Source organism: Acipenser ruthenus, chromosome 35, assembly GCF_902713425.1.
Source record: "Acipenser ruthenus chromosome 35, fAciRut3.2 maternal haplotype, whole genome shotgun sequence".
In the NCBI taxonomy this organism is placed as follows: Eukaryota; Metazoa; Chordata; class Actinopteri; order Acipenseriformes; family Acipenseridae; genus Acipenser; species Acipenser ruthenus.
The window spans coordinates 11,989,527-12,016,728 of NC_081223.1; the positions used below are offsets into that span (position 1 = coordinate 11,989,527).

At 44.5% G+C, this 27,202-nt stretch overlaps 1 protein-coding gene across 3 annotated transcripts; it reads left to right on the forward strand.

Annotated features, from left to right (window-relative positions):
* The first annotated feature begins 156 nt into the window (after positions 1 to 156).
* On the forward strand, positions 157 to 27,202 carry LOC117395569 (phospholipid-transporting ATPase ID). Of its 3 annotated transcripts, XM_059007472.1 has the most exons (31): positions 157 to 544; positions 3,202 to 3,268; positions 3,485 to 3,568; positions 9,555 to 9,613; positions 11,483 to 11,596; positions 11,699 to 11,797; positions 12,216 to 12,277; positions 12,407 to 12,479; positions 12,599 to 12,669; positions 13,055 to 13,134; positions 13,619 to 13,777; positions 13,882 to 13,970; positions 14,296 to 14,492; positions 15,747 to 15,955; positions 16,273 to 16,316; positions 16,541 to 16,706; positions 17,093 to 17,281; positions 17,749 to 17,864; positions 18,429 to 18,593; positions 18,786 to 18,897; positions 19,289 to 19,394; positions 19,799 to 19,946; positions 20,114 to 20,297; positions 22,192 to 22,415; positions 23,302 to 23,385; positions 23,715 to 23,948; positions 24,108 to 24,246; positions 25,635 to 25,765; positions 26,117 to 26,365; positions 26,497 to 26,541; positions 26,683 to 27,202. In XM_059007472.1, exons 2-31 carry the CDS (start codon positions 3,238 to 3,240, stop codon positions 26,794 to 26,796), a joined length of 3,777 nt encoding a protein of 1,258 aa, XP_058863455.1. In that variant the 5' UTR covers positions 157 to 544; positions 3,202 to 3,237; the 3' UTR covers positions 26,797 to 27,202. The 3 variants fall into 3 exon arrangements, with proteins under 3 accessions (XP_058863455.1, XP_058863453.1, XP_058863454.1); XM_059007470.1 differs by lacking the exons at positions 157 to 544; positions 3,202 to 3,268 and adding an exon at positions 4,681 to 4,906; XM_059007471.1 differs by lacking the exons at positions 157 to 544; positions 3,202 to 3,268 and adding an exon at positions 4,681 to 4,906 and having other exon boundaries at positions 26,500 to 26,541.

The following is a 27,202-nucleotide window of genomic DNA, read 5'->3' on the forward strand; positions in this document are numbered from 1 at the left end:
ATGTGTGTGTGTGTGTTTGAAAGATGTAATAACTGCAGTGTACGATGAAGAAAAAAAATGGAACTTAAAAATGAAGGTTTTAATTTCTATAAAAAAGTTTTTTTGGGGAAAAAAAAGTGCTCTAGAAATCACACGTGTGTTTTTTTTTTTTTGGTTTTCCCGCCCGATGACGTCACATGGACGGTTGCCGTGGAGCTCGAGCGAAGCAAAAAAAGAGAGCCGGGCTTCTGAGCGCGCAGCAGATGAACAGCGACCTCTGACTGTGCGGAGCCGAGCCCCGTCCGTCTCTCTGTGTGGATTATATGATATATCCTGTGCTGGGCTTTTACGAAAACCACGGCGAAGGGCTGGATAGAGACACCGTGGCTACTGGAAAAAAAAATAATAATAATCTGGAAATGGGCTTGTTATAGTAGAAAACAGAGCGTCTTTACACCGGCATTCAACACCGACGCGGCCTTAAACAGGAGACGATGTCGACCGGCACGAGCCGTGATAGAAAAAGAAGCCGTTTACTTTCAAATAAAAAATAAAAAATAAAAAGGTAACGGACTTTCCATTCTTTAATTTCCTTTGAACGACTAGAACAGCGAATTCCTAATTTGTGTGTGTCTATTTATTATTACATAAGGTGAGACAGTGGATGAAGCTGTGACTAGTTTATATGTATATATATATATATATAGTCTACTTTTTCAAATGTTAATACATGATTGTAGTGGGACGGAGAAAATGGTTTCTGGGGGGTTTATTTAAAAAGACTGACAGTACTTTAAAATGTTATTGGTATTATTTTCTTTAATATGGTATTTTAAAAACATTTGGCTAAATGTTTTTTTTTTCTCCATATTTATTTTATTTATTTATTTGAGAATATTATTATTATTATTATTATTATTATTATTATTATTATTATTATTACGTCCTTCTGTGAAAAAAACATATTGACACGTCTGTTGTCTAAACTGATGACACTAAACATTTCTTGTCGGTATCTCTTTCTGCAAAAGAGTAGTTAAAAAATGACTTTGCTTTATAATTGTTTTATATATAACATTATTAGAAGCGTGTTGCAATGTATTTTTTTAAAAGTAGTACATCATAGTTAAACTGTTTTAATCCACGAAGTGGAGTTTTGAGAAACTATTTTAAGGTAACTGTGTTTTTATTACGAGCTGTTCTGAACTGTCTGCGACACCAGAACGAAAAAAAAAAATAAATTAAGTTCACGACATTCTTTCATTCTTTTAACTGCATGATTTATTTGTCCTTGTGGGGAAAATTGGTGAAATAATAAAGAAGTCCGTCATCTAAGGAATGTAATCCAGTAATATAAACCTTTGCCAAGAATGAAAAAAAAAGTTGGCGGCATTAAAAAGCTAAAATAAGATCTACCGGTAATTCTGCTGAAAAGTATATTGTATTTTCATTACAGTATTTCACAATAGTGAGTGTGTGTGTGTGTGTGTGTGTGTGTATATATATATATATATATATATATATATATATATACACACCTAATAAACTGAGTGACAAATGTTTCTACTAGAAGTCACAAGGTAGAATAAACTCGGTGACTCGTTTTTGACAAGCAGTCAAAAGATTTCTATTTCAAAACGTTCGCTATTGAATTTATTAAGATTCTTTTAGCATGTCCAGAGATTTGACTTTCTGAAGCACTATGGAGTTCTCATTGAAGGAAACTGCTCTCTCTCTCACTCTCTCTCACTCTCACTCTCTCACTCACTCTCACTCTCTCACTCTAACTCTCTAACTCTCACTCTCACTCTCTCACTCTAACTCTCACTCACTCTCTCACACTCACTCTCTCTCTCACTCTCACTCACTCTCTCTCAAATTCAAAGTTGCTTTATCGACATGACAACATTGGCGGTATTGCTAAAGCAGTTCCAAAGTACAATATAAACATTTGGCACGTCATTAAAAGTTAATACATGAAAGGGAATAATGAAATAAAGAGGTAGGCATGTATAATTGAACACTGAACACTGCTAGATAAAACAAACTACCCTGTCCCCTGTGCAGAGAGCTCACTGTATGTCTCAGGCTGTGACAGGCACAGACGTACTGGGCTGCCAGTGGGGCTATGTGTGTCCCTCGCCCAGTAAGACTCTTTCTCTCTCTCTCGCTCTCTCTCTCTCTGCTGCATCACTAAGGACAGTGAGGCTTGAGCAGGAATTTGCATTCTGTCATTCCCTGAGGAGGGATTCTGTTGCACAGCTCTGCTCACGGAGACTGCAGTCACAGATAGCAGTTATCTGGGACGCCTTTTAATAAACGCTTATAAAGGCTTGCAAGACGCAAAATCGTGTTAACATCTCTCTCTCTCTCTCTCTCTCCCTCTCTCTCTGTCTCTGTCTCTTTCTCCCTCTCTCTGTCTCTCTCTCTCCCTCTCTGTCTCTGTCTCTCTTTCTCTCTGTCTCTTTCTCTCTCTCTCTCTCTGTCTCTCCTCAAACTGAAGGGAACACAAAGTCACTACTTTGTGGCTTAGAACTTGGTTTCAGGAGGCTGTAGGTTTCAGTTATGGAATCGTAATGCCTCCCCCCCAGGTTTCCCTCAGCTTCAGGGAGAGAGGGAGGGGGGTGTATTGTGCAGCTCTAGTGTTTGATTCGCACCTGTTCAGTTTCTGCCCTGGAGAGAATGGAAACAGCTTGTGGTTCCGTTACTTTTGAGGTGGAAACTTTTTTTTTTTTTGCATTCATTTCTGTTCCTGTAATCTCACACACAGTTAGATGGACAACACGTTCCCCACATCTGTCTGCGGTATGTAGCGCGCACACGCTTCAGTCTGAAACGAGGCTGTCGTCTGACTGGTTAATGAATTAACATCCCCCGGGGGGCGTTTTGTGCAATACAGAGACACCTGTATTGAAGCAGGTAGTCCGAACAAAAGTAACTGGAGAGTTAGTTTCCTTAGATGGAGCTCCGCATGCTGCTGTAAGTGACAGGAATGCGTGATCTGTCGTTGAATTTCAATGAATGAATGCATATAACTATCTGTCAGTCTCTATCTCTATCTGTCATTTAGCAGTATTGCATATGACAAAGCTATAACATGCTAGATCTCTCAAAGATACATACATAGACTGGTAGTGAAAATACAAGGTGAGTGGTCTTTCTTTATTTTTTTTTTCTTTCTGAAGTGACCCTTCCTCCTGTTTCTCTCCCCTCCTCCTCCAGGCATTCCCATGGGCCTCAGGACAGTGAGACAGTGGGATGGAGCTGAGAGCGGAGAAGAGACTTCCAGGTGAGTGAGCGAGTGTGTGTCTGTCAGGGAGTGTGAGAGTGTGTGTGTGTCAGGGAGTGAGTGTGTGTGTGTGTCAGGGACTGAGTGTGTGTGTGTGTGTGTGTGTCTGTCAGGGAGTGTGTGTGTGTGTGTGTGTCAGGGAGTGAGTGTGTGTGTGTGTGTGTTTGGATGTATTTTAACTACATCAGTAATTTCATTCTTTCTTTCTCTGGTCAGGTTGGCCCAGGCAGACCCAAGGCACTTCAAAGGGGGGCCCAGCTGGAAAGATTTTAAGAGCTGCTGATTTCAGTGGACTTACAGGTAACCAGCACTCATTCATTTACTCCTGCTCCTGATCATTTCAATATTAATAATAATAGACTTCATTGAGGGGAGCTCTGAACCCCAGGACTGGGTGCAGCAGCAGCAGCAGCAGCAGCAGGGCTAGTGTGAGTTTGTAACCCTGCTCAAACTCCTGGCTCCTGATCATTTCAATATTAATAATAATAGACTTCATTGAGGGGAGCTCTGAACCCCAGGACTGGGTGCAGCAGCAGCAGCAGCAGGGCTAGTGTGAGTTTCTAAGTCTAAATGAAAACAGATACTGTCTCTTTAAGATCACTGTGTCCTTTTCGCAGCGGCGTGGTCTGTTTGGTTGGTAGGCAGCCTAGCGCGCATGCGTGACCACAGGTCGTTCTCCGCAGAGCCGCGCTCCGCTTGACAGAGCACGACGAGCACGACGAGCACGACGAGCACGTCGTGAAACCGCACGGCGTAGCGACGCCATGTTGTCTCCGCCGCGGCGGAGCCGGAATGGCGTCAGTTTCACGCTCGGACTTCTCCCCGTGCGCCCCGCCCACCCTGCCACGGGCGGACTGCCATTGGCTGGATAAAGAGCCAATCAATGGCTTGCCTGATGATGTAATGCCATGCAGTTGTTTTGTGTTTTTTTTTCGTCCTTACTCCTAAACTGCGTGGTTCTGTGTGTCGGTGAAGCAATGCAGAGTCACGTTAGCTTTAAATAAAAACAACTAGAGCGGATTGCAGCTAACATAACCTTTCCACGACTGCACGAAGAACTAATAATAATAATAATAATAATAATAATAATACACGGAAGCGACAATGCTGCAAAGCGGCACCGACGACGACGAGGAATGGAACAACGATTTATAATTATCACGGTGACAGATTAATAATAATAATAATAATAATAATAATAATACACATTCATCTACCTCGTCCGCTACCTGCCTTGCCCGTGCCAGCCAGGTTATGTTATCAATCAGATAATCTAGTTTCTAGTTTGAGCTGCAGCACTGTACGGTGCTGGCAGTATGTAGGTTATCAGTGTTATTATGATTATTATGATTATTATTCGCATTGTAGTACACGAGTCTATCTCTCTCTCTGTATATGAACGGCGTGCTCAGGTGACCTTCTGTCCGCCGGCTCTGCGGTAAAGCGCATTGAAAGCAGGTTGTTTTGCCGCTGCGACGTTATTCCTCCGGGCAGCGCGCTGAATAAGCATGACTATCCCGAAGGACATCCCGGAGAAGTGGCTGCCGATAGTGCTGCCCTTAAAAAGGAAGAAAGAGAAGGACCAAGCCAGCTCGGCACAAAGCGGCAGCGATGTTAACAGCCACAGCGGGGTTACAGGTATATGTATAGATAGATAGATAGATAGATAATGTAACATTGTGTTGTATTTTGCTGAGGTTTATTTCTCCAGCTGATGAGAGTACTGCAATTCGCTGTGTTATATATTAAAATGTCTATAAAATAAAAACGTGTATCATAAACGCCATCATAAGCCATCGTGACTTTTTTTTTTCGTTGTTGTTCATCCAGGAGTGAATATCCTTCACCATCCCGTACACTTCACATCTCTCCCCCCTTTCCTCCCTCTGTCTCTCCTACATGTTTTGTCATAACCCAGTATCACGTGTCATATCGATCATATAAAACACACACTGTATCAATTCATTATTTTCTCAATGTCATCCACAAGTCAGAAATCACCCCTTGCCCCCACCACCCATCAACGCTGAAATTACATTTAAAAAAAAAAAATGTTTTTTTTTTTTCTTGTGTGGAGCAGTGTGTGTGTGTGTGTGTGTGTGTTTACTGCACTGGGCGATAGTGTGGTGGGGGGAATAGATTTCTAAGGAGGAGGGCAAAGTGAGTGTGAAAACACTCTGTAAAGCTGGATATTGATCCCTGAGCTCGCTTTGTGTGTAAAACAATTTGAAATCTGGGCCGACCGCCGTCATTTTTAACATGTGCCTCTGGTGTGTTCCTTACAAGCATTGCCCAAGTCAGGTTTTTAACTTTTTTTTTTTTTTGTCAGTTGTAAGTTGTCAGTTTTTTTTTTGTTAAGTATGTAGAAAACTACAAAGTGTAATTCAATTTGTCAACGTAACATTATTTAGCGGGTTTACATTCGACTTCATGAGGCAGAATTAGTTTGTTCTTTATAGAGGGCGATGATGCAAAACCTTTGGCTGTAGCTGTACACACTCTTTCTTATTGTGCATCATACAAGTCGCCCATGAGGGCGATTGAACGCATCGTGATACATGATATTGTATCAGGATCTTTATATCCATGTTACTTATTGGTACATAATTATAATAATAATAAATCAGTCATTCAGCAGACGCTTTTATCCAAAGCGACTTACAGAGACTGGGGGGGGGGGTGAACTATGCATCAACAACAACTGCTGCTGCTGCTACTGCAGAGTCACTTCCAATAGGAGCTTGTTTGTTTGACGTCTCATCTGAAGGACGGAGCACAAGGAGGTTCAGTGACTTGCTCACTGAAGCCGGGGAATTGAACCTGGGAAAAATTGAACCTGGGAAAAATCCTCCTGGTAACCAGCCCCTTTCTTTAACCACTGCACCTCCTGAATTTAAAAGGCACACAAGCTGTAAAGTTCTAAATCCAGTTCCTGCGGTTGTGTCCCCTGTTGAAAGCTGTGCTGTCGGGTCAGCACCGGGGGCCTGCCTGCGTGCGTGTGTGTGCGTGTGTGTTTTCATGTCGGCGTGCAGAGAGGCGCAGAGTTCTCGGTAGGGAAGTGTTCGTGTTATTCTTGTGTTGGTGGTCGGAGCAGATGAGTCAGTTTGGAGACATTGCGGTCTGAGACTGAGTTTAACAGCCAAGAAGCTTTAGAGAGGAAGAAAGGGGGGAGGGGGTTGGGTGGGCTTGGAGGCTTTAGTCCTATTTTATCACTTTTTCAGTTGCGAAATCCACACTGCTGCTGCATGTTATAAACTCACACTAGCCCTGCTGCTGCACCCAGTCCTGGGGTTCAGAGCTCCCCTCAATGAAGTCTAATATTATTATTATTATTATTATTATTATTATTATTATTATCATTAGTGATATGATCAGGAGCCAGGAGTTTGAGCAGGGTTAGAAACTCACACTAGCCCTGCTGCTGCTGCTGCTGCTGCACCCAGTCCTGGGGTTCAGAGCTCCTCTCAATGAAGTCTATTATTATTAGTATTAGTATTAGTATTAGTAATAATAATAATAATAATAATATTGAAGTGAGTGGGAGCTTCTCCTCCAAATAGTAACCCTACTGAGCCCTTCTGTGATAATCAGTTCATAGCAATTATAGGCAGCAAGCAAGAAAGAAAGACTTTTCTTTTGTAGCTAACAAACCCCACACACTTCCTGAGGTGAAATGACCTTAAATGCGAAACCCTAACCTTGTGTAAGCAGGGCAGGCAAACTGAGATCAGTGTAGTGTGCTGTGAGACACCATGTCCTGGAGCAGATCCAGAAAGAGCAGCGCTCTTAAAAGAGACGGCTTTGATTTACGCTTGTTGTGGGTTTTGTTTTGTTCTGTTTTTTTTATACACCCAGCACGTTATATTCTTGTCTTTTTTTTTTCTCCCCTCCGATTTCTATAAGAATCCCATTTATTTGTTTTATTTATTTATATTGCACAATAAATAATTCCTTCCTGCTTTGCAATGGTTGTGTTTTACTGCAGTTTTTTTAATGCTAGCTCCCGATTTTCTCTTAAGCATCCCTCTATTTATTTGTTGTACGAGAGCCCTGGTTCCCTCCTGGCTTGCAGCTGCAGTGCTGTTTTGTGCCTGCGCTCAGGCACTCCGGCCGTGTGCAGGTGTTCCCCGGGCTTGGCTGCCACTCTGCTTCTAACCTTCTCTTGGGAATGGCTGGAAAGTCCTTTCTCACAGCAGTGTCAGCACAGCCCCCCTCCACACGGGGGGGTGTTGCATACGACACTAGAACAATCGCAGTCGTAAGGGATAGACTTCCTGAGTCTCTGGGTATTATTGCATTGTCTGTGTATCTCTATGTCCTGTCTGTCTATCTCTATGCCCTGTCTTTCTGCCTATCTAGCTATCTGTGTTTCTGTCTGTCTGTCTGTCTGTCTGTGACCATCTCTGTCTGTCTATCTGTATGCCTTGTCTTTCTGATTATCTGTCTGTCTGCCTGTCTATCTATCTGCTTGTCTGTGTCTGTCTATGTGTCTGCCTGTCTGTGTCCATCTCTGTCTGTCTGTCTATCTATCTATCTGTCTCTCCATCTCTGCCTGTGTTTCTCTCTGTCTCTCACACTCCACCTCTCTCCTCTGTCTATCAATATGTCTACCTATCTATCTGTCTCAGTCTAATATGCCCACAGTAATGGTAATGTGAATGCTGTAGCACTTTCTTGTGTCATGTGCACATTGATCTGTAATCTATCTAAGATTAGTGCTGCCGCCACAGTTCTGCTACATAAAGCCAGTCACTTACCACAATAAGTAAATGAATGAATGAATGAATGAATGGGCTACATCACAGAACTATATATATATATATATAGATATATATAACCTCAAGGCTTCCGCCTTGCTGTGATGCGCTGCTGAAGATAAATGCCAGTTTACTCAAGCCTGTAAATACATTCTCACACACGCAGAGATAACAGGGGGTCTCTTACCCTGATGTTTATTCTAATCTAAACTGCAACAGTAATTCTGGGGTGATCATGTAGAGATAGACTGATATTTAGAGAGAGACTGAGATGGAGGGAGAGATTTCGATAGATATATGGGTATCGATAAAGACTATCCTTGCACTATTGCACTACTAATATATCATCGTAGATATAACTTGCTGTTGTCCTGACTCGTTGCATCCATATTGTGTTTTAGTATTATTTGCACTTACTGTAAACTACACTGTATTCAGATATGAAGCTTGCATTGTAACCCTGTGCTGCCCTGTAACACCTGTGTGAGTCGCCTGGGATAAAGACGTCTGGCAAATAAATCAATAAATAATAATATGGATATAGATATGGTTTATCTTTTCAAAATGTCAGATAGAGATACATTCAGATAGTCATAGAGATAGATATCCAGTTCTTGTACATTGCCTGCAGTCTCATGGCTTTTAAATACAGCAGTACAAGGTGCTGTTATTTTTCTTTCCCCTCTGAAATCAATGATTTTGTGCTCCGTGCTGCAGTGAGCAGAAAACTGGATTCGGGAGGCATGATGTCATCGGCACCCAATTGGCATCCAGGATTCAGGGAAAAGGAAGGGGGGGGGGGGGGGGTAATCGCATTTTAAACAGAGAGGTAGAGATGGATAGAGAAGGTACAGTATCACTGTAGTGTGAGAAGTGAAGGGTGATGAAAGCACACACAGCAGTTTAACAAGCATACTGGAAATGCTGCTAATTGATCAAGTTACCTTTTTTTTTAATTAAAAGGCTGTTTTATTTCAGAAGTGTTGGGGGCAGTGGGTTGGGGTATTCACACCCCGCTGATTAGACCCCTGGCTTGCTCACTAAATATCTCGTTCAAATGAGTGAAAACGATTGGCTTAATTGTTGTTGTTGTTATTATTACATGTATTACTTTTTAACATAAAATTGTTACATAAATTGAAATGCATGAATAAAACTAAAAATGTATTCAAATTGGAGTTCACAAGCCTCTCATTCCTGCCGTATACCTTCCTCTGGAGGCCTGGGTTCAAATCCAGCTTTTCAGGGTCGCTAGTAAAATCTGTTTGATCAGTGGTCTCAACCGGGCCTTCTCTCTCCCTCTCTCTCCCTCTCTGTTATCGCTTATCACAAGCACTAAATTCAAGTACCAAAAAAACTAACAAAACTGTTAAACTGATGCTTAATGATAAACACACCCACACCCACATCCACACACTATATCTAATGTGATCCTTTTGGTACACCGCAGTTTAACTTTATCTATATTTAAAAAAAAGAAAAAAAGTTCTTCCAAATTTGTAACTTTTCTGTGTGTTTGTGGTTTTCAGAGGAGGAGAGGAGGGTGAGGGCGAACGATCGGGAATACAATGAGAAGTTCCAGTACGCGGTAAGGAGACTGGGGGGTGTAACTGGATTCACTGGGCAGGAGACTGGTGGGTGAGGGGCATTAAACCTGACTGCTGACAGTTCTCGCCCCTGCAGTATTTCCTCATCTGTTTTGTATTGCAGTAATATGCAGTGAAGTGCAGACTCTGCAGACACGTGTAAGCAAGGACAGCGCGAACACACACACACTGCAACCCAGCACCCCTCCTCCACTGGACTGCAAAGGCAGCTCCATGCATTATTGAAAACCCTGATTGTGTAAGACAGACCAGAGAGAGAGAGGGATAAAGAAAGGAGGTGAACGCCACTCTCTGTAGCCATCTGGGAATAACTGGTCGTGTGGAGTACGGGGTTGATTTTACCTCGGAAAGAATTAAATTTGGTTCCTAATATTTAATGCTTCGGTTTGCGCTTCTTTTAAAAAGCCGTCGCTCTGACCTGAGCCCCACGTTACTGGATCCTCAGCTGATGCGCTATCCTTGCACTATCGCGCTGCTATTATTACATCAGTGAGATGCAAATAGTCTTTTAAGCCTAACTTGTTACTTCTCATATTGTATTCTAAGTAGCATTTGCACTGACTGTAAAAACTACACTGTATTTAAATATCGCCCTATAACACCTGTAAGTCGCCTTGCAGAAAGGCGTCTGCCTAATAGACTGATAATAATTTAAAGATGTGCTGTCGGTCGCGTGACCCGAGCGGGATGGCCTGCCTTGTAGCAGCTCCCCGCTCCCCTGCTTCACTCTCTTCCCTGAATGCTGTTTTCAGGGAGAGTTTCACTGCAGACGTGGACAGCCAAGTCTCCCCTGGCAGACACTACAAATTACAAGCAGATGATCCTGCAAGCAATGCAGTGCAATGCAGGATAATGATAAAAATAAACACACACAAACGTGCGCACACACACTTACAGACATATATATATATATATATATATATATATATATATATATATATATATATATATATATATATATATATATATATATATATATATATATACACACACACACACACATATACAGACATGCACACGCAGACTTAGACACACACATACAGACATGTACGCACACACTTTGATTTCCTTTGCTCTTTCTGGCAGTTAATCAGTTTGACCACAGCTTGCTTGCAGCCTAAGCATGGTTGACCTAGATCAGAAACTTTCATTTTATTTAGACATAAGCATGCCCTTATAAAAGTTTAGCTGTGCTTTTGCTATGGGAAACTTTTATAAGGGTTAGTTTTTCAATATGCTTTACCAAAATATTTAATTTGTTGTCGACTTTCACCCTGTATGGAGTTTAGTCCAACTGGAGTTAGAAATAGTAAATAAAAATATAGTGAGAGTCAATGAGAAGTCCCCACAATTACAGATATGCTAACGTGTGTGTGTGTGTGTGTTTCAGTGTGGTTGTCCTATAAACTCTCCCATTGTGGTCTCACAATGAAACACTCCATTTCAAAGCCCTGCTGTAAAATATTCATGAATTCCCTTTTCCTTTTTCTTTTTTCTTTGTTTTTGTTGTGCGGCGTGTGCTGTTCTGGTGCTCGGCACAGCTGCCTCAGGGATCACACTTCCCAGCAACGTCAGCCCTGAACTGCGGGGAAAAAGGAAGAAACACAAACAGACTTTTAACAATGTCATTTTGGAGGTTTTCTTTTAATTTTACGCTATGTTAAATTTAAGAAGATCTAAATTACGATCTAAATTTTTTTTTCAATTGTCTCAGTCCTAAAATTCTAGGTGATGCAAAACTTTTGACCACAGCTGTAGATAGATAGATAGATAAATACATGCATAAATAATACAATGAAATTTGAATGTCGATTTGATAAATCTTGTGGTTTTTTTTTTTTGTTCCTCAGAATAACTGCATCAAGACTTGCAAGTACAATATCGTCACGTTCCTTCCTGTCAACCTGTTTGAACAGTTCCAAGAAGTGGCCAACACCTACTTTCTGTTCCTACTCATACTGCAGGTAGGGTGCGCTACAGGCTTGGTCCAGTGGTTAGAGAAAGGGGCCTGAAGCAGAGTAAACCGTGGTAAATGCAGAGTATTACGACCCCTCTCTCTCTCGCAGCTCATCCCTCAGATCTCCTCTCTCTCCTGGTTCACCACCATCGTGCCTTTAGTCCTGGTGCTGACCATCACTGCGGTCAAGGACGCCACAGACGACTACGTAAGTGTCCCGTGACCGTCCGCTCTCCCCTCGTTCCTCCTCTCCTCTCGTTTCATCTCCTCTCCTCATTTCATCTCCTCTCCCCTTACCTGTCTTCCTCTCCTCTCCATTTCCTCATTTCTCTCCTCTCGCCTTACCTCTTCCTCTCCTCTCCTCTCCTCCCCTCTCTCTCTCATCTCCTCTCCTTTCATCTCCTCTCCCCTTACCTCTCTTCCTCTCCCCTCTTCCCATCCCCTCTTATCTTCTCCCCTACTCTCTCTTTTCTTTTTTATATTATCTTAATATTTATATATAAGTGTTTAAAAAGTTTCTTATACTCTAATAACAAAGTTATTATTTTTTATTTTTTTTGCTGAATGTTTTTAATGGAGATACTCCTGTGTGTGCTGATTTTGTGTTTTATTTTCTTCTCTCTCAGTTTCGCCACAAGAGCGACAAGCAGGTGAATAACCGTCAGTCTCAGGTGCTAATTAACGGGATGTAAGTGTCCTTCTGCACAGAAGGGAAGGTGGGAGTGGGGGGGGGGGGGGTGTAATTATTATTATTATTTTTTATGTATTTATTTTTAAATTTAAATGTTGTATTTATTTTTTTTATTTCCCTCCGCAGTCTTCAGAATGAAAAATGGATGTATGTCCGAGTTGGCGACATCATCAAACTGGAAAATAACCAGTTTGTGGCAGTAAGTTAAACCCCCTCCAATTTACTTGTCTTAATGAAACATTCCTAGAGTACAGAGAGAGTGTGTGTGTGTGTGTTTTTGATTGGTGGATGACAGCCTCTCCTGTCTCCTGTTGCTAGGCGGATCTTCTTTTGCTGTCCAGCAGCGAACCTCATGGACTGTGTTACATTGAAACTGCAGAACTTGATGGGTAAGAAACAATAATAAGAAGAATGATGATGATGATGCACAGCTCTGGCCAATTGATTACATGATGTTAAATAAAAATCAAAATGATGTGCTTATAGTTGTTTTTAGAAGAAAATAGTCCTAAAATTCCAGGTGATGCTAAACTTTTGTTAATAAAATGTTAATAAGGGTTCAGTAAGCTACCTGTAATCGTGTGGAGGGTGGATTTTCTCAGTCATACAAAGAGTGCAAGAGAATGAAACACACTCTCAACTTGATGAGAGGCAGCCGACGAACACTTAGAAACATATTATTATGAGTCATTAAATCTATATTCTCATTTCTGTCTCTGCGCTGGTTCGAACCCTGGCCTTGCCTTGAAATTCATTTGTTTTCTTCCCCTTCAGAGAGACGAACATGAAAGTGCGGCAGTCCTTACCTGTCACCTCTGAACTGGGAGACACCAGCAAACTGGCCAACTTCGATGGTGAGGCCTCAGCTTTCTGTGTGCGTCTCCGCCTGTGTGTCTCATTGTCCCGTCTGTGTGTCTCAGTCTGTGCGTGCCTCCTCCTCTCTGTCTTTGTCTTTTTTTTTTTGTATCTAAACCAAAAAATCCAATGCAGTGTCAGCACGAGGACAGTGTGTGTCTTTGATCTCTGATCTCTGATCTCTCTCCCCCTCCTTCCCTCCCTCAATTCAAATCAACTGTGCTTTTATTGGCACAACTGTATTACAAGTATTGCCAAAACAATTTATAACAATGCAATTGGTGCATATATATATATATATATATATATATATATATATATATATATATATATATATATATATATATATATATATATATTATAAACTAAACATTTACTAAAACATTTCCCTGTCTCCTTATCCTTCACCCTCCCTCTCTTAACTCTTTCTCCCTCCCTCCTCCCCCCCCCCCCCCGTCCCTCTCTCCCTCTTTCTCTCCCCAGGGGAGGTGATCTGCGAGTCCCCCAATAACAAGCTGGATAAGTTCTGCGGCACTCTATACTGGAAACAGAGCAAATACCCTCTGAGCAACCAGAACATGCTGCTGAGGGGCTGCGTGCTGAGGAACACAGAGTGGTGCTTCGGGCTGGTCATCTTCGCAGGCAAGCTACCCTCTCCCCTCTCCCTCCTCCCTCGTTCTCCCTCTCTCCTCTCTCTCCCTCCTCCTCCCTCGTTCTCACTCTCTCTCGTTCCTGTTTCTCTGCAGGGCCCGACAGCAAGCTGATGCAGAACAGCGGCCGCACCAAGTTCAAGAGGACCAGTATCGACCGGCTCATGAACACCCTGGTGCTCTGGGTACGAGACTGCAGTGTGTGTGTGTGCGGGCATCACTGCTCCCATCGCTGCCACGCTGTGTGTGTGGCACTGTGTGCGTGATGCCCTGTTCCCTTTGCTGTTCGTGTGGTTTTCAGTGCCCTGGCTAACTATTTCCATTGCTGTTAATCTGTGTGTCTGTGTTTCATTGTGTCTTTGTGTTTCATTGTATCCTTTGTGTGTCTGTTTTTCAGTGTGTTTGTGTCCGTCTGTTTTTAAGTGTCTGTGTTTTGTGTGTGTCTCTTTTCAATGTGGTTGTGTATCTGGACCCCTACACTGACCCCCCTCCTCCTCCTTCTCTCCCCAGATCTTTGGGTTCCTGGTGTGCATGGGGATCATCCTGTCCATCGGGAACACGATCTGGGAGAGGCAGGTGGGCTCCCTCTTCCAGCTCTACCTGCGCTGGGACCAGGCTGTGGACAACGTGATCTTCTCAGGCTTCCTGTCCTTCTGGTCCTACATCATCATCCTCAACACTGTGGTGCCCATCTCTCTCTACGTCAGGTGAGTGTGTCTCCCCTTCTCCTCTCCCTCTATCTCTCCACTCCCCTCTCACCCCATCCTCTCTCACTCCTTTTAGCCCCACTGAAAAACAAACACAAAGTGAAAAACAGAAGTCCTTCTGACAGAGCTACTGTGTGTTTAGGTCTGCGACTCTGCAGCTAGTTACTGCAGCAGCGACGGTGCTCCGATGTGTTGAACTCCTTTTTATTTTTGCGGTTTCACGGTTGCTGTATTTTTTAGGTTTTTTGTTTTTTCTGTAATATTCCTCTCTGTTTATGTTGTGATCTCGGATGCTGATCCGATTTTTGCATGTTTTATTTTCCTTCTTTTTTTTTTATTTTCCTTTTTTCTTGCATGGCCTCTTCATTATTAGCACCAAGGTAAGAATTGCACACTCCTCTGCTTCTCTAACTGTATCTATCTCTCTTTATTTATTTATTTATTATTATTATTATTATTATTATTATTATTATTATTATTATTATTATTATTATTTTTAATTAGTCTTTTAGCAGACGCTTTTATCCAAAGCAACTTACAGAGACTAGAAGGGTGAACTCTGCATCATCAACAACTGCTGCTGCTGCTGCTGCAGAGTCACTTCCAATAGGACCTCGTTTGTTTTACGTCTCATCCGAAGGACGGAGCACAAGGAGGTTCAGTGACTTGCTCAGGGTCACACACACACACACACACACAGTGAGTCAGTGGCTGGGATTTGAGCCGGTGACCTCGTGGTATCAAGACCCTTTCTTTAACCACCGGATCACCAAGCCTAGCATCGCATTTGTTGTTATTGTTATAAATTGTTTTATATTTCATGGACCTCATACTGTAATACTATATTGACATCAGAACCGTGGTGCAGCTGTAGGTATAATTCCTGTACATTTTAAACTTGACTTCCTTTTTTTATTTTTTTATTTTTTGTACAACTTTATGTACGAGGCAGTTAAACCAGCTTCTTTTTTATATATGTCATTTTTTGGAAAGTAGCCCTGTTTATTTTATCGATAGCCTGAGAGAGAGATGGATAGATATGGATGTATATCTATTGATAGATAGATAGATAGATAGATAGATAGATGTGTTTATAACTGCAGCTTGTTTACAGCTCTGTTTTTTCCATCCCGCTGAAGAAGGACTTGTAGTCCGAAACGTCCGGATATCATTGATTTTTTAATTTTTTCAAATCAATTATTTACATTTGGATATAAAGCGTCTCTCTCCCTGCGTCTCCTCTCCTGTCCCCAGTGTGGAGGTGATCAGGCTGGGGCACAGCTACTTCATTAACTGGGACCGGCGCATGTTCTGCCAGCGCAGGGACACCCCCGCGGAGGCGCGCACCACCACTCTGAACGAGGAGCTGGGTCAGGTGGAGTACATCTTCTCAGACAAGACCGGAACCCTCACTCAGAACATCATGACCTTCAACAAGTGCTGCATCAGCGGCAAGAGCTACGGTAACTAACACTGCCTGTGCCTGTGTGTGTGTGTCACTGTCTGTGTGTGTCACTCTGTGTGTGTGTGTCACTCTGTGTGTGTGTGTCACTGTGTGTGTGTGTGTGTCACTGTGTGTGTGTGTGTGTGTGTGTGTGTGTCACTGTGTCTGTCTATCTGCTCCATCAACAGCAAGACATACAGTAAAACATTGACTCTGTCTCTCTCTCTTTCTCTGTCTCACTCTCTCCTCTCTGTCTCTCTCTCTCTCTTTCTCTCTGTCTCTGTCACGCTCTCACTCTCTCTTTTTCTCAATTCTCTCTCTCCTCCTGTTCCCCAGGTGAGGTGTGTGACACGTTGGGTCCACAGTCCAGAGTCAGACAGGTAAGACCACAGGTTCATTTTCATGCATCACAGCGGTGTGATTCATTCCTGGTTTCACTACGAGTTTAATAATAAGACACACCTGAGCTTGTTACCTCGACACACTGTGTCTTTTTTTTTTCCATCCCAGCTCCAGATATCTGTCTGTCTAAGTATCCGCTTGCTGCCACCAGTATGAAGCAGCTTGTGTTATTGTGGTTTGGTTTGGTCTGGTTTTGTTGCAGAGAGCGGTGCCGCTGGACTTCTCGTTCAACGCCCTGGCGGACCGGCGCTTCGTGTTCTTCGATCACGCGCTGCTGGAGGCCGTGAAGGTGGGGCAGCCAGCCACTCACGAGTTCTTCAGACTGCTGGCCCTGTGCCACACCGTCATGTCCGAGGAGAAGAGCGAGGGTCAGTGTGTGTGTGTCTCTCCTCTCTGTGTAGCTGACTCTCTGTCTCCCTCTCTCTCAGGAGAGCTGTATTACAAGGCTCTGTGTATGTGTGTGTGTGTGTCTCCTCTCTGTGTAGCTGACTCTCTGTCTCCCTCTCTCTCAGGAGAGCTGTATTACAAGGCTCTGGTGTGTGTGTGTGTGTCTCCTCTCTGTGTAGCTGACTGTCTGTCTCCCTCTCTCTCAGGGAGCTGTATTACAAGGCTCTGTGTGTGTGTGTGTCTCCTCTCTGTGTAGCTGACTCTCTGTCTCCCCCTCTCTCAGGAGAGCTGTATTACAAGGCTCTGTGTGTGTGTGTGTGTGTGTCTCCTCTCTGTGTAGCTGACTCTCTGTCTCCCCCTCTCTCAGGAGAGCTGTATTACAAGGCCCAGTCCCCTGACGAGGGGGCTCTGGTGACTGCGGCGCGGTGCTTCGGGTTTGTGTTCCGGTCTCGGACCCCCCACACCATCACGCTGCAGGAGATGGGTCGCCCCGCCACCTACCAGCTGCTCTCCATCCTCGACTTCAACAACATCCGCAAGCGCATGTCCGTCATCGGTGAGGCTGCGGGCTGCGCTGCTGAGCCCTGCTTTACATTACTGCGCACGTCCTCAGTGCATGGATCACTGTCGCTTTTTCTGTTTATTACCTCGAATATCTGATGGATTTCTTTTGTTTAGGAAATTGATTGCCTCTCTCTCTCCTCTCTCTGTCTCTCTCTCTCTCTCTCTCTCTCTCTCTCTCTCTCTCTCTCTCTCTCTCTCTCTCCTCTCTCTGCCTCTCTCTCTCTCTCTGTCTGTCTGTCTGTCTGTCTCTCTCTCTCTCTCTCTCTCTCTCCTCTCTCTGTCTCTCTCTCTCTCTCTCTCTCTCTCTCTCTCTCTCTCTGTCTCTCTCTCTCTCTCTCTCTCTCTCTCTCCCTCTCTCTCTCTCTCTCTCTCTCTCTCTCTCTCTCTCTCCCCCTCTCTCTCTCTCTCTCTCTCTCTCTCTCTCTCTCTCTCTCTGTCCCCCCTCCTCTCCTCTCTCAGTCAGGAACCCCGAGGGCAGGATCAGGCTGTACTGTAAAGGTGCCGACACGCTCCTGTTTGAGAGACTGCACCCCTGCAACCAGGACCTCATGAACATCACCACTGACCACCTCAATGTGAGTCAAACCACTACCCTGCAGCTGTACCCTGCTCCCTGTACCCTGCCCCGGCATACACTACTGCTGCTCCCTGCTTCCCGCTCCCTGTATTTAAAGTTATTCATCCCCTGTACCTGTTATGTGGAGTAACACAGCCCCCTGCTGGCTGGCTTGTGGAATGACCTGTATGTATATTATTTTATTTGCCCTGATTTTTTTTTTTTTTTGTCCCTCAATGATTTTTTTCTTTTTTTTTTTTGTTCCTAATTGATTTAAAATATACATATATCCATTGGCAAACTTAAGCAACTTTAAGATGTTTTTTTTTTGTCTTTCTGATTTATTATTTAAAAAAAAAAATTCTTTGTTTTATGTCCCTCAGTGATTTTTGTGTTGTATTATTATTTTTTTGTATTTATTGATTGTTTTTTTTATGTCCCTTGGTGATTTAACCTTCCCTGATTTTTGTGTTTTTTATATAGTGTTTGTCTCCTTGACTGAAGCATTGTAAATCTGTTCTCTCTCTCTCTCTCTCCCGTCTATCCTTTCTCCCTCTCTCTCTCCTCCCTCTCTCTGTCTCAGGAGTACGCGGGGGATGGCTTGCGTACGTTGCTCCTGGCCTATAAGGACCTAGAGGAGAGTGAGTACGAGGCCTGGTCCGAGCGGCTGCAGAGAGCCAGCAAGGCTGTGGACTGTCGGGAGGAGAGGCTGGCAGCCGTGTACGAGGAGATAGAGCAGGACATGATGGTATGAGCACAGCACAGCACAGCACAGCACAGCACAGCACCACACCATCTGTGAATCAGTACTGTATGGTGTTTTAAAACTACAGGACATGATGGTGTGAGTGCAACACTACACAATACTATGCAACCCGTGTTTCCAGTGCTCCCATGTGCTCAGCCCCCATGCTGTCCTGCTCTCCTGTTTCCTCTGTAGCTGCTGGGCGCCACGGCAATCGAAGACAAGCTGCAGGAGGGGGTGCCGGAGACCATCGCAATCCTGACGCTGGCCAACATCAAGATCTGGGTGCTGACCGGAGACAAGCAGGGTGAGAGACACCGAGGACACACCCGGCTTTGAGAAGGGGGCTGCTTCATTATCTTCACTGTGCTTTGAGAAGGGGGCTGCTTCATTCTCTTCACTGTGCTTTGAGAAGGGGGCTGCTTCATTCTCTTCACTGTGCTTTGAGAAGGGGGCTGCTTCATTCTCTTCACTGTGCTTTGAGAAGGGGGCTGCTTCATTATCTTCACTGTGCTTTGAGAAGGGGGCTGCTTCATTATCTTCACTGTGCTTTGAGAAGGGGGCTGCTTCATTATCTTCACTGTGCTTTGAGAAGGGGACTGCTTCATTCTCTTCACTGTGCTTTGAGAAGGGGGCTGCTTCATTATCTTCTCTGTGCTGTGCTGTGTGTTAAAGTTGAACACGTTTGTGTGTTTCAGAGACTGCTGTGAATATTGGATACTCGTGTAAGATGCTGACTGATGACATGACGGAGGTATTCTTTGTGACGGGACGCACCGTGCACGAGGTTCGAGAAGAACTGAGGTAGGAGAAATACTCAGACTCAATGACAAACGTTTCCACTAGAAGTCTTTCTCAGCGTCTTCAGTGTAAATTCAATGACAAACGTTTCCACTAGAAGTCTTTCTCAGCGTCTTCAGTGTAAATTCAATGGCAAACGTTTCCACTAGAAGTTTTTCTCGGTGTCTTCAGTGTAAATTCATTGACTAACGTTTTGACTAATAAGTTTGATCAGACACTGAGAAAGACTTCTAGTCGAAATTTAATTTATTAAGTTTCTTTTAGCATTTCTAATGCCGGCACTGTTGAGTGTTTTAATAGCTATGGAGTGACTGGTTGAACTTGGGATCCGTGTCGATGGGTTTGTGTGAGTGACTGGTTTAAACTGGAATCCCTGTTAGCCACGTCTGTGTTCGCTGTGGTTCCAGGAAAGCCAGAGAGAAGATGATGGACTCGACTCGCACTCTGGGGAACGGCTTCCCCTACCAGCAGGAGAAGCTGGACCCCCCCAAAGGGAGCTCCGTGCTGGAGGCCATACCCGGGGAGTACGCCCTCATCATCAACGGACACAGCCTGGTGAGGACACACATCCGCAATTCATACTGGGGTGTGTGTGTGTGTGTGTGTGTGTGTGTGTGTGTGTGTGTGTCGAAGCAAATCGCAGCCTGGTGAGGACTCGCATCCACAGTTCCTATTCATATTAATGTGAGTGTGTGTGTGTGTGTGTGTGTGTGTGTCTCCAGGCCCACGCGCTGGAGGCTGACATGGAGCTGGAGTTCCTGGAGACAGCCTGTGCCTGCAAGGCTGTGATCTGCTGCCGGGTCACCCCCCTGCAGAAAGCACAGGTGGTGGAGCTGGTGAAGAAATACAAGAGGGCCGTGACCCTCGCCATCGGGGACGGAGCCAACGACGTGAGCATGATCAAGAGTGAGTGAGGGAGAGGGGAGGGGAGTGGAGAGGAGAGGGGAGGATGAGAGGAGCCAATGACATGGGTGAGGGAGAGGGGAGGAAGGGGAGGATTATTATATATTATGATTATTATTATGCCCAAAACAAACGGCACCCACTTCCCACTTCAGCAGGACACATTTTTTACTCTCATCTAGAAAAGCTCTTATGCAATCGTGGTGATCCAGCGCGTGACCGTGAGAGACTGGGGATGTGAAACCTGTCAGTCATTTCTCCGCACGTCAGTAAAGAGGAGGCTTGGGGGTCCAGCGGTTAGAGAAAGGGGGCTTGTTACTGTCCTTCGGATGAGACGTAAAACAAACGAGGTCCTATTGGAAGTGACTCTGCAGCAGCAGCAGCAGTTGTTGATGATGCATAGTTCACCCCCCTAGTCTCTGTATGTCACTTTGGATAAAAGCATCTGCTAAATGACTAATTTATTATGAAGAATAATAATAATAATAACAATAATAATAATAATAATAATAATAATAATAATAATAATAAAGGCTCCTCGTTCAAAATGGAGGCTCTTTTGCACTGGTCGCGTCTGTTTGTCTACCTGTGTGTCTGCCTGTCTGTCTGTCTGTCTGTCACCCTCTACAGCTCTGGCCAAAAGTTTTGTATCACCTAGAATCTTAGGATTGAGACATAATGAAATGTAAATGAACATAATGTTAGTACCAAGTTTCATGACAATCAGATAAGCGGTTCTTGAGATTTATGGAACAAATATATACAGTGTGACACGCGTGCTTCAGTACGACCGCCTCCACTATACTCCCCTGCAGCAGGTTTCATATTATTATTATTATTATTATTATTATTATTATTTATTTATTTGGCAGACGTCTTTATCCCAGGCGACTCACACAGGTGTTACAGGGCAGCACAGGGTTACAATGCAAGCTTCATATTTAAATACAGTGTAGTTTACAGCAAGTGCAAATAATAACACTACTAGAATACAATATGAACTAGGATGCTATGTATAATAATAACACTACTAGAATACAATATGAACTAGGATGCTATGTATAATAATAACACTACTAGAATACAATATGAACTAGGATGCTATGTGATCTGCTGCCAGGTCACCCCCCTATGTATAATAATAACAGTACTATAATACAATATGAACCATGATGCAGAAAGTTAGGATCACAGCAAGTTGTAATGTCTACAATGACATTAGTAGTGCAAGGGTAGTGCATTCGTAACCAGCAGAAAATGACCTTTGTAAGAGAAGTTCAATTCTTGTGCAACAGCAAAAAAACTAAACTAAAAAAAACTCATCAGCTAAACAACAAAAGAAAAAAAAATCTATCTGGGGATTGTGGAACATCATCTTGAGACTTCTTCTTCTTCTTCTTCTTTTGAGTCCTCAGAGATTTAGAAACCCGATGAATTGCGCGGCAGTCTCAGCGGTTTACTTCAGAACTTACTGTAAACTACACTTTATTTAAATATGAAGCTTGCATTGTAACCCTATGCTGCCCTGTAACACCTGTGTGAGTCGCCCTGTCCGCTGTCAGATTGCATTTTCACACGTGTGTGCTGTGCACACAAGTAGTTTTGGAGTAAGTTTATTTACCGTTATCTATTCTCTCTCCCTCTCTTTCTCTCCTTCCCCTGCCTCTCCCACCTTTCTCCTCTTTCCCTCCCTCTGCTCTCTTCTCTATATCCCCTCCCATTTTTTCTCCTTTTTTCCACCTCTCCCCACTCCTTTTCCTTCTCCCTTGTCTCTCCCCCTCTATCTCTCCCCCTCTCTCTTTCTCTCCCCTCCCCTCTTCTCTCCTCCTCCTCCCCCCTCTCCCCTCTCTTTCCCTCTCTCTCTCTCTCTCCCCTCACTCCCTCTCCCCTCTCTCAGCGGCTCACATTGGGGTGGGTATCAGTGGTCAGGAGGGGATCCAGGCAGTGCTGGCCTCAGATTACACCTTCTCCCAGTTCAAGTCCCTGCAGCGCCTCCTGCTGGTGCACGGCCGCTGGTCCTACCTGCGCATGTGCAAGTTCCTCTGCTATTTTTTCTACAAGAACTTCGCCTTCACCATGGTGCACTTCTGGTTTGGCTTCTTCTGCGGGTTCTCTGCGCAGGTGAGAAAACAAGCAGTGGTGCACAGCTACGACCAAAAGTGAGATTTACATACAGCTACGACCAAAAGTGAGATTTACATACAGCTACGACCAAAAGTGAGATTTATACACAGCTACGGTCAAAAGTGAGATTGTAATTCACCTGTAACTCACTGAAGAGGCCCATCTCTTATTTTTTATAATACATGGATACCCTTGTGATGCTGATATTAAAGAAGACGAGGTTCAGCAGTACAGTTGGGTTTTTTTAAACGTCATGTTTCAGTGCTGTACAGACGTTCTGTGTCGTTATCCGTTTCTCTGAGATACGAATGTACCAGCTTTGCATCTTTTTTTTAAAACATATTCTCATTTTGTTGATCATTAATTAACATTTCTGTACTATGGGTGTTGTCGAGTGATTGAAAACGAGACATTTTGTGTTTGAATTGAAAGTGATGGTCTTGGAGTCGAATGGGTCAAAGTTCAAGTATATTTTCCTCTAGAGGAAATATCACTTTTTGACGTCACTACTGTGGTATTATGCCTTTTTTTTAGAAGGCTCAGGATGCAAATATAGCCTTCATCCATGTATTATTTATATACAAATACAGGTCAATTAGTTCATTTTCTAGGGTGAAACACTTTTGGCCAGAGCTGTAGGTGTGTGTTCTGTTTTTGTTTTGTTGTAAGAGCCACGCAAACCGATTCATTTGATTTTATTGCGATGGAGCTCTCCTCAGAAATCAGGGCGAGGGTCGCTGGTGTTGATCGGGCTGATTCACCGTTCAGAGTGAAACGAGTGAAGAAACAGCTGCTTGGGTTTGTGGTGATCAATGCTGCTTTTCTTGGACTCTGTGGAGAACAGCTCTCCAGTGATGATGTGTCTCTCTCTCATTCCCTGCAGACTGTCTATGATCAGTACTTCATCACACTCTATAACATTGTGTACACGTCGCTGCCAGTCCTGGCCATGGGGATTTTTGACCAGGTAAGATTATTATTATTATTATTATTATTATTATTATTATTATTATTATTATTATTATTATTATTATTATTATTATTATCGGTTTCATCAATACTACAGTATAAAGTAATACTTTATTAAAAGCATATTGGCAGCGCAGTCTGGAGTACCCCAAGCTGTACCAGCCCCTCACTCCCCTCTCTATTTCAGAGTCCCCCTCACCCCCTCTCTCCCCTCTCTCTCAGGATGTCCCGGAGCAGCGCAGTCTGGAGTACCCCAAGCTGTACCAGCCCCTCACTCCCCTCTCTATTTCAGAGTCCCCCTCACCCCCTCTCTCCCCTCTCTCTCAGGACGTCCCGGAGCAGCGCAGTCTGGAGTACCCCAAGCTGTACGAGCCGGGGCAGCTGAACCTCCTTTTCAACAAGCGTGAGTTCTTCATCTGCATCGCGCAGGGCATCTACACCTCCGTGGTGCTGTTCTTCGTGTCGTACGGGGTCTTCGTCGACGACGTCACGCAGCTCGCCGACTACCAGTCCTTCGCCGTCACCGTGGCAACCTCGCTGGTCATCGTGGTCAGCGTGCAGGTAACGGGCCGCGCCTCGCGTAGGTTTTACTGATAGGAGCTGTTCATGCGGCCAGAAGGGGAGCCCAGGACTGGGTGCAGCAGCAGCAGCAGCAGGGCTAGTGTGAGTTTCTAACCCTGTCCTCTCTCTCTCTCTCTCTCTCTGTATTTGGGTGGTCAGATTGCTCTGGACACAGGCTACTGGACGGCGATCAATCACTTCTTCATTTGGGGCAGCGTGGCGATGTACTTCGCCATCATGTTTGCCATGCACAGCGACGGGCTCTTCAACATCTTCCCCAATCAGTTCACATTCGTGGGTGAGTCCCCACCTCCTGAAACTCTAATTATTATTATTATTATTATTATTATTATTATTATTATTATTATTATTTTTATTATCATTTAGTCATTCAGCAGATGCTTTTATCCAAAGCGACTTACTAGGGGGGTGAACTATGCATCATCAACAACTGCTGCTGCTACTGCAGAGTCACTAGGATTACCAGCCCGAATAATCAGTTCATATAGCAACAACACACACTGACACACACACGCACACACACGCACACACACACTGACACACGCACACACACACACACAGTGAAGACCAGATTATTGCGATGGAGCTCTCCACAGAAATCAGGAGCTGACAGTCAGGGTGAGGGTCGCTTGCATGGATCGGGATGATTCACCGTTCAGAGTGAAGTAAGAAACAGCTGCTTGGGTTTGTGTGGATCGCTGATCTCCACAGAGTCTCAGAAAAGCAGCATGAAATCATCACAAACCCAAGCAGCTGTTTCCTCACTTGCTTCTTAATTTAGATTGAATGCCACGTAACCTGTTACGAAGCGTTGGGTGGCTGCCTCTAATCACGTTGACAGTGTGTGTGTGTGTGTTCACTCTCGCGCACTGTCCGTGTGACTGGCAGACCAAAGAGTGAGCGAGAAGGGAGCACACTCTCAACCTGATGAGATAAAGGCAGCCAGCGAACATTGCAGCAGTGTGGAGTAGTGGTTAGGGCTCTGGACTCTTGACCGGAGGGTCGTGGGTTCAGTCCCAGGTGGGGGACACTGCTGCTGTACCCTTGAGCAAGGTACTTTACCTAGATTGCTCCAGTAAAAACCCAACTATATAAATGGGTAATTGTATGTAAAAATAATGTGTTATCTTGTAACAGTTGTAAGTTGCCCTGGATAAAGGTGTCTGCTAAGAAATAAATAATAATTTAGAAACACGCATTGAAGAACAGGATTCAGGACTGTGAGCAGGGCCATTGTAGAGTCTCTAACCCTGCTCTCTCGCTCTCTCTCTCTCTCTCTCTCTCTCTCTCTCTCTCTCTCTCTCTCTCTCTCTCTCTCTCTCTCTCTCTCTCCTCTCTTTGTATCTAACCCTGCTTGCTCTTCTCTCTCCCTCCCTCCTCTCTTTGTATCTAACCCTGCTTGCTCTTCTCTCTCGCTCCCTCCTCTCTTTGTATCTAACCCTGCTTGCTCTTCTCTCTCCCTCCCTCCTCTCTTTGTATCTAACCCTGCTTGCTCTTCTCTCTCCCTCCCTCCTCTCTTTGTATCTAACCCTGCTTGCTCTTCTCTCTCCCTCCCTCCTCTCTTTGTATCTAACCCTGCTTGCTCTTCTCTCTCCCTCCCTCCTCTCTTTGTATCTAACCCTGCTTGCTCTTCTCTCTCGCTCCCTCCTCTCCTCTCCTCCACAGGTAACGCTCAGAACACTCTTGCTCAGCCCGCGGTGTGGTTCACGATCCTGCTCTCCACTGTGGTGTGCATCGTGCCTGTGGTGACTTTCCGCTTCCTCAAGCTGGACCTGAAGCCGCAGCTCTCAGACACGGTGAGTGAGACGCCACGGCACAGCCGCAGAGTCGATGCTTTTACTGTGGGACACTTTTATAACAGTTAGTTTACCAGGTTTTTTTTTAATATGCTGTACTTTACCAGACCTCTTTGTGCTTTATAATGCTTCCCTATGCTTTACCACACCTCTCTGTGCTTTACAATGCTTCCCTATGCTTTACCACACCTCTCTTACACGATGCTATGCTTTCACAACAGTAAGCTGTTAGTTTACCATGCTTTCACTGTGCTTGATCGCACCATGCTGTGCTGTCACTGTGGTGCTCTTGGCTATGCTGTCACTGTGGCACTCTTTTCTAAGGGCTCCTGTCTCTGCGTGCCCCGGCAGGTTCGCTACACCCAGCTGGTTCGGAAGAAGCAGAAGCCCCAGGGCCGCCGGCTGCGCATCGTGGGGCGCACGGGCTCCCGCAGGACAGGGTACGCCTTCTCACACCAGGAGGGCTTCGGGGAGCTCATCACCTCAGGGAAGAACATGAGGCTGAGCTCCCTGGCGCTGTCCAGCTTCACTGGCCGCAGCAGCGCCAGCTGGATCGACACTCTGAGGAAGAAGAGAGGGACAGAGAGCCCCGCAGCACAGGTAACACAGGGACACACTACACTGCAATACAGTACAGTACACAGCTATACAGTACACTACAGTACTATAGAGTGCAGTACACAGCACCCTGGCCACACTGTGGTGTTGATGTGTGTCTGTGTTTCTATCAGCAGGTCTCAGCCGGTGCGTCCCCTCAAGGAGCCGAAGCCTCACAGGTAACAAACTGAACCCCCCCCCCCCCCCCCCAAAAAAAAAAATATATATATCTGTTACATTTTTATTAAAAAAAAAAAAGGACTTATTTACCATTTAAAACGACTCAGCCTTCCTTGTTCCTCTGTTCCTCTTCTCTGCAGGTCTCTGGCGGAGTGCCGCTCGAAGCCCCGGAGACAGGAGCGACAGGACCAGCAGGGGGGGCCAGCGCCCCGGGACCAGCCTCCATTACAGAGGAGTGCGCAGTCAAAGAATGAACCAAATCTACAGGAGAGAGAGAGAGAGAGAGAGAGAGAGGGTTCTGAACAGTGCGTGAAAATACAACAGACTAACGAACTAACATGCGTGCGCGTGTGTGTGTATATACATATGTATATGTGTGTATATAAATATATCTCCTATGTGAGTCTGTACAGTGCTCACGCCTTATAAGGAGGCACGTTTATACCGTGGAACGGGTTAGAAGGCGGTGAGATCGTGGCTCTCAATGGCTCTACACAAAGCACTTTGTATTCTCTTTATAAGGAGGAACAGAATTGCGTGGATCTCTCTCTTAACTACACTGTGGCTCCCGACGTACAGCGTTAACGTGAGCACTGTATGTATTGATATATATATATATAGATATAAAATGTGTGTGTGTATATGTATGTATATATATAT

What these genes read in the sequence shown, in the direction of transcription:
- LOC117395569 (XM_059007470.1), top strand. Translation starts at nt 4,777, where the DNA reads ATGACTATCCCGAAGGACATCCCGGAGAAGTGGCTGCCGATAGTGCTG. An exon ending in AGGACGCCACAGACGACTAC is followed by an intron (nt 11,798 to 12,215) that starts GTAAGTGTCCCG and finishes CTTCTCTCTCAG; the next exon opens with TTTCGCCACAAGAGCGACAA. An exon ending in TCACCACTGACCACCTCAAT is followed by an intron (nt 17,865 to 18,428) that starts GTGAGTCAAACC and finishes TCTCTGTCTCAG; the next exon opens with GAGTACGCGGGGGATGGCTT.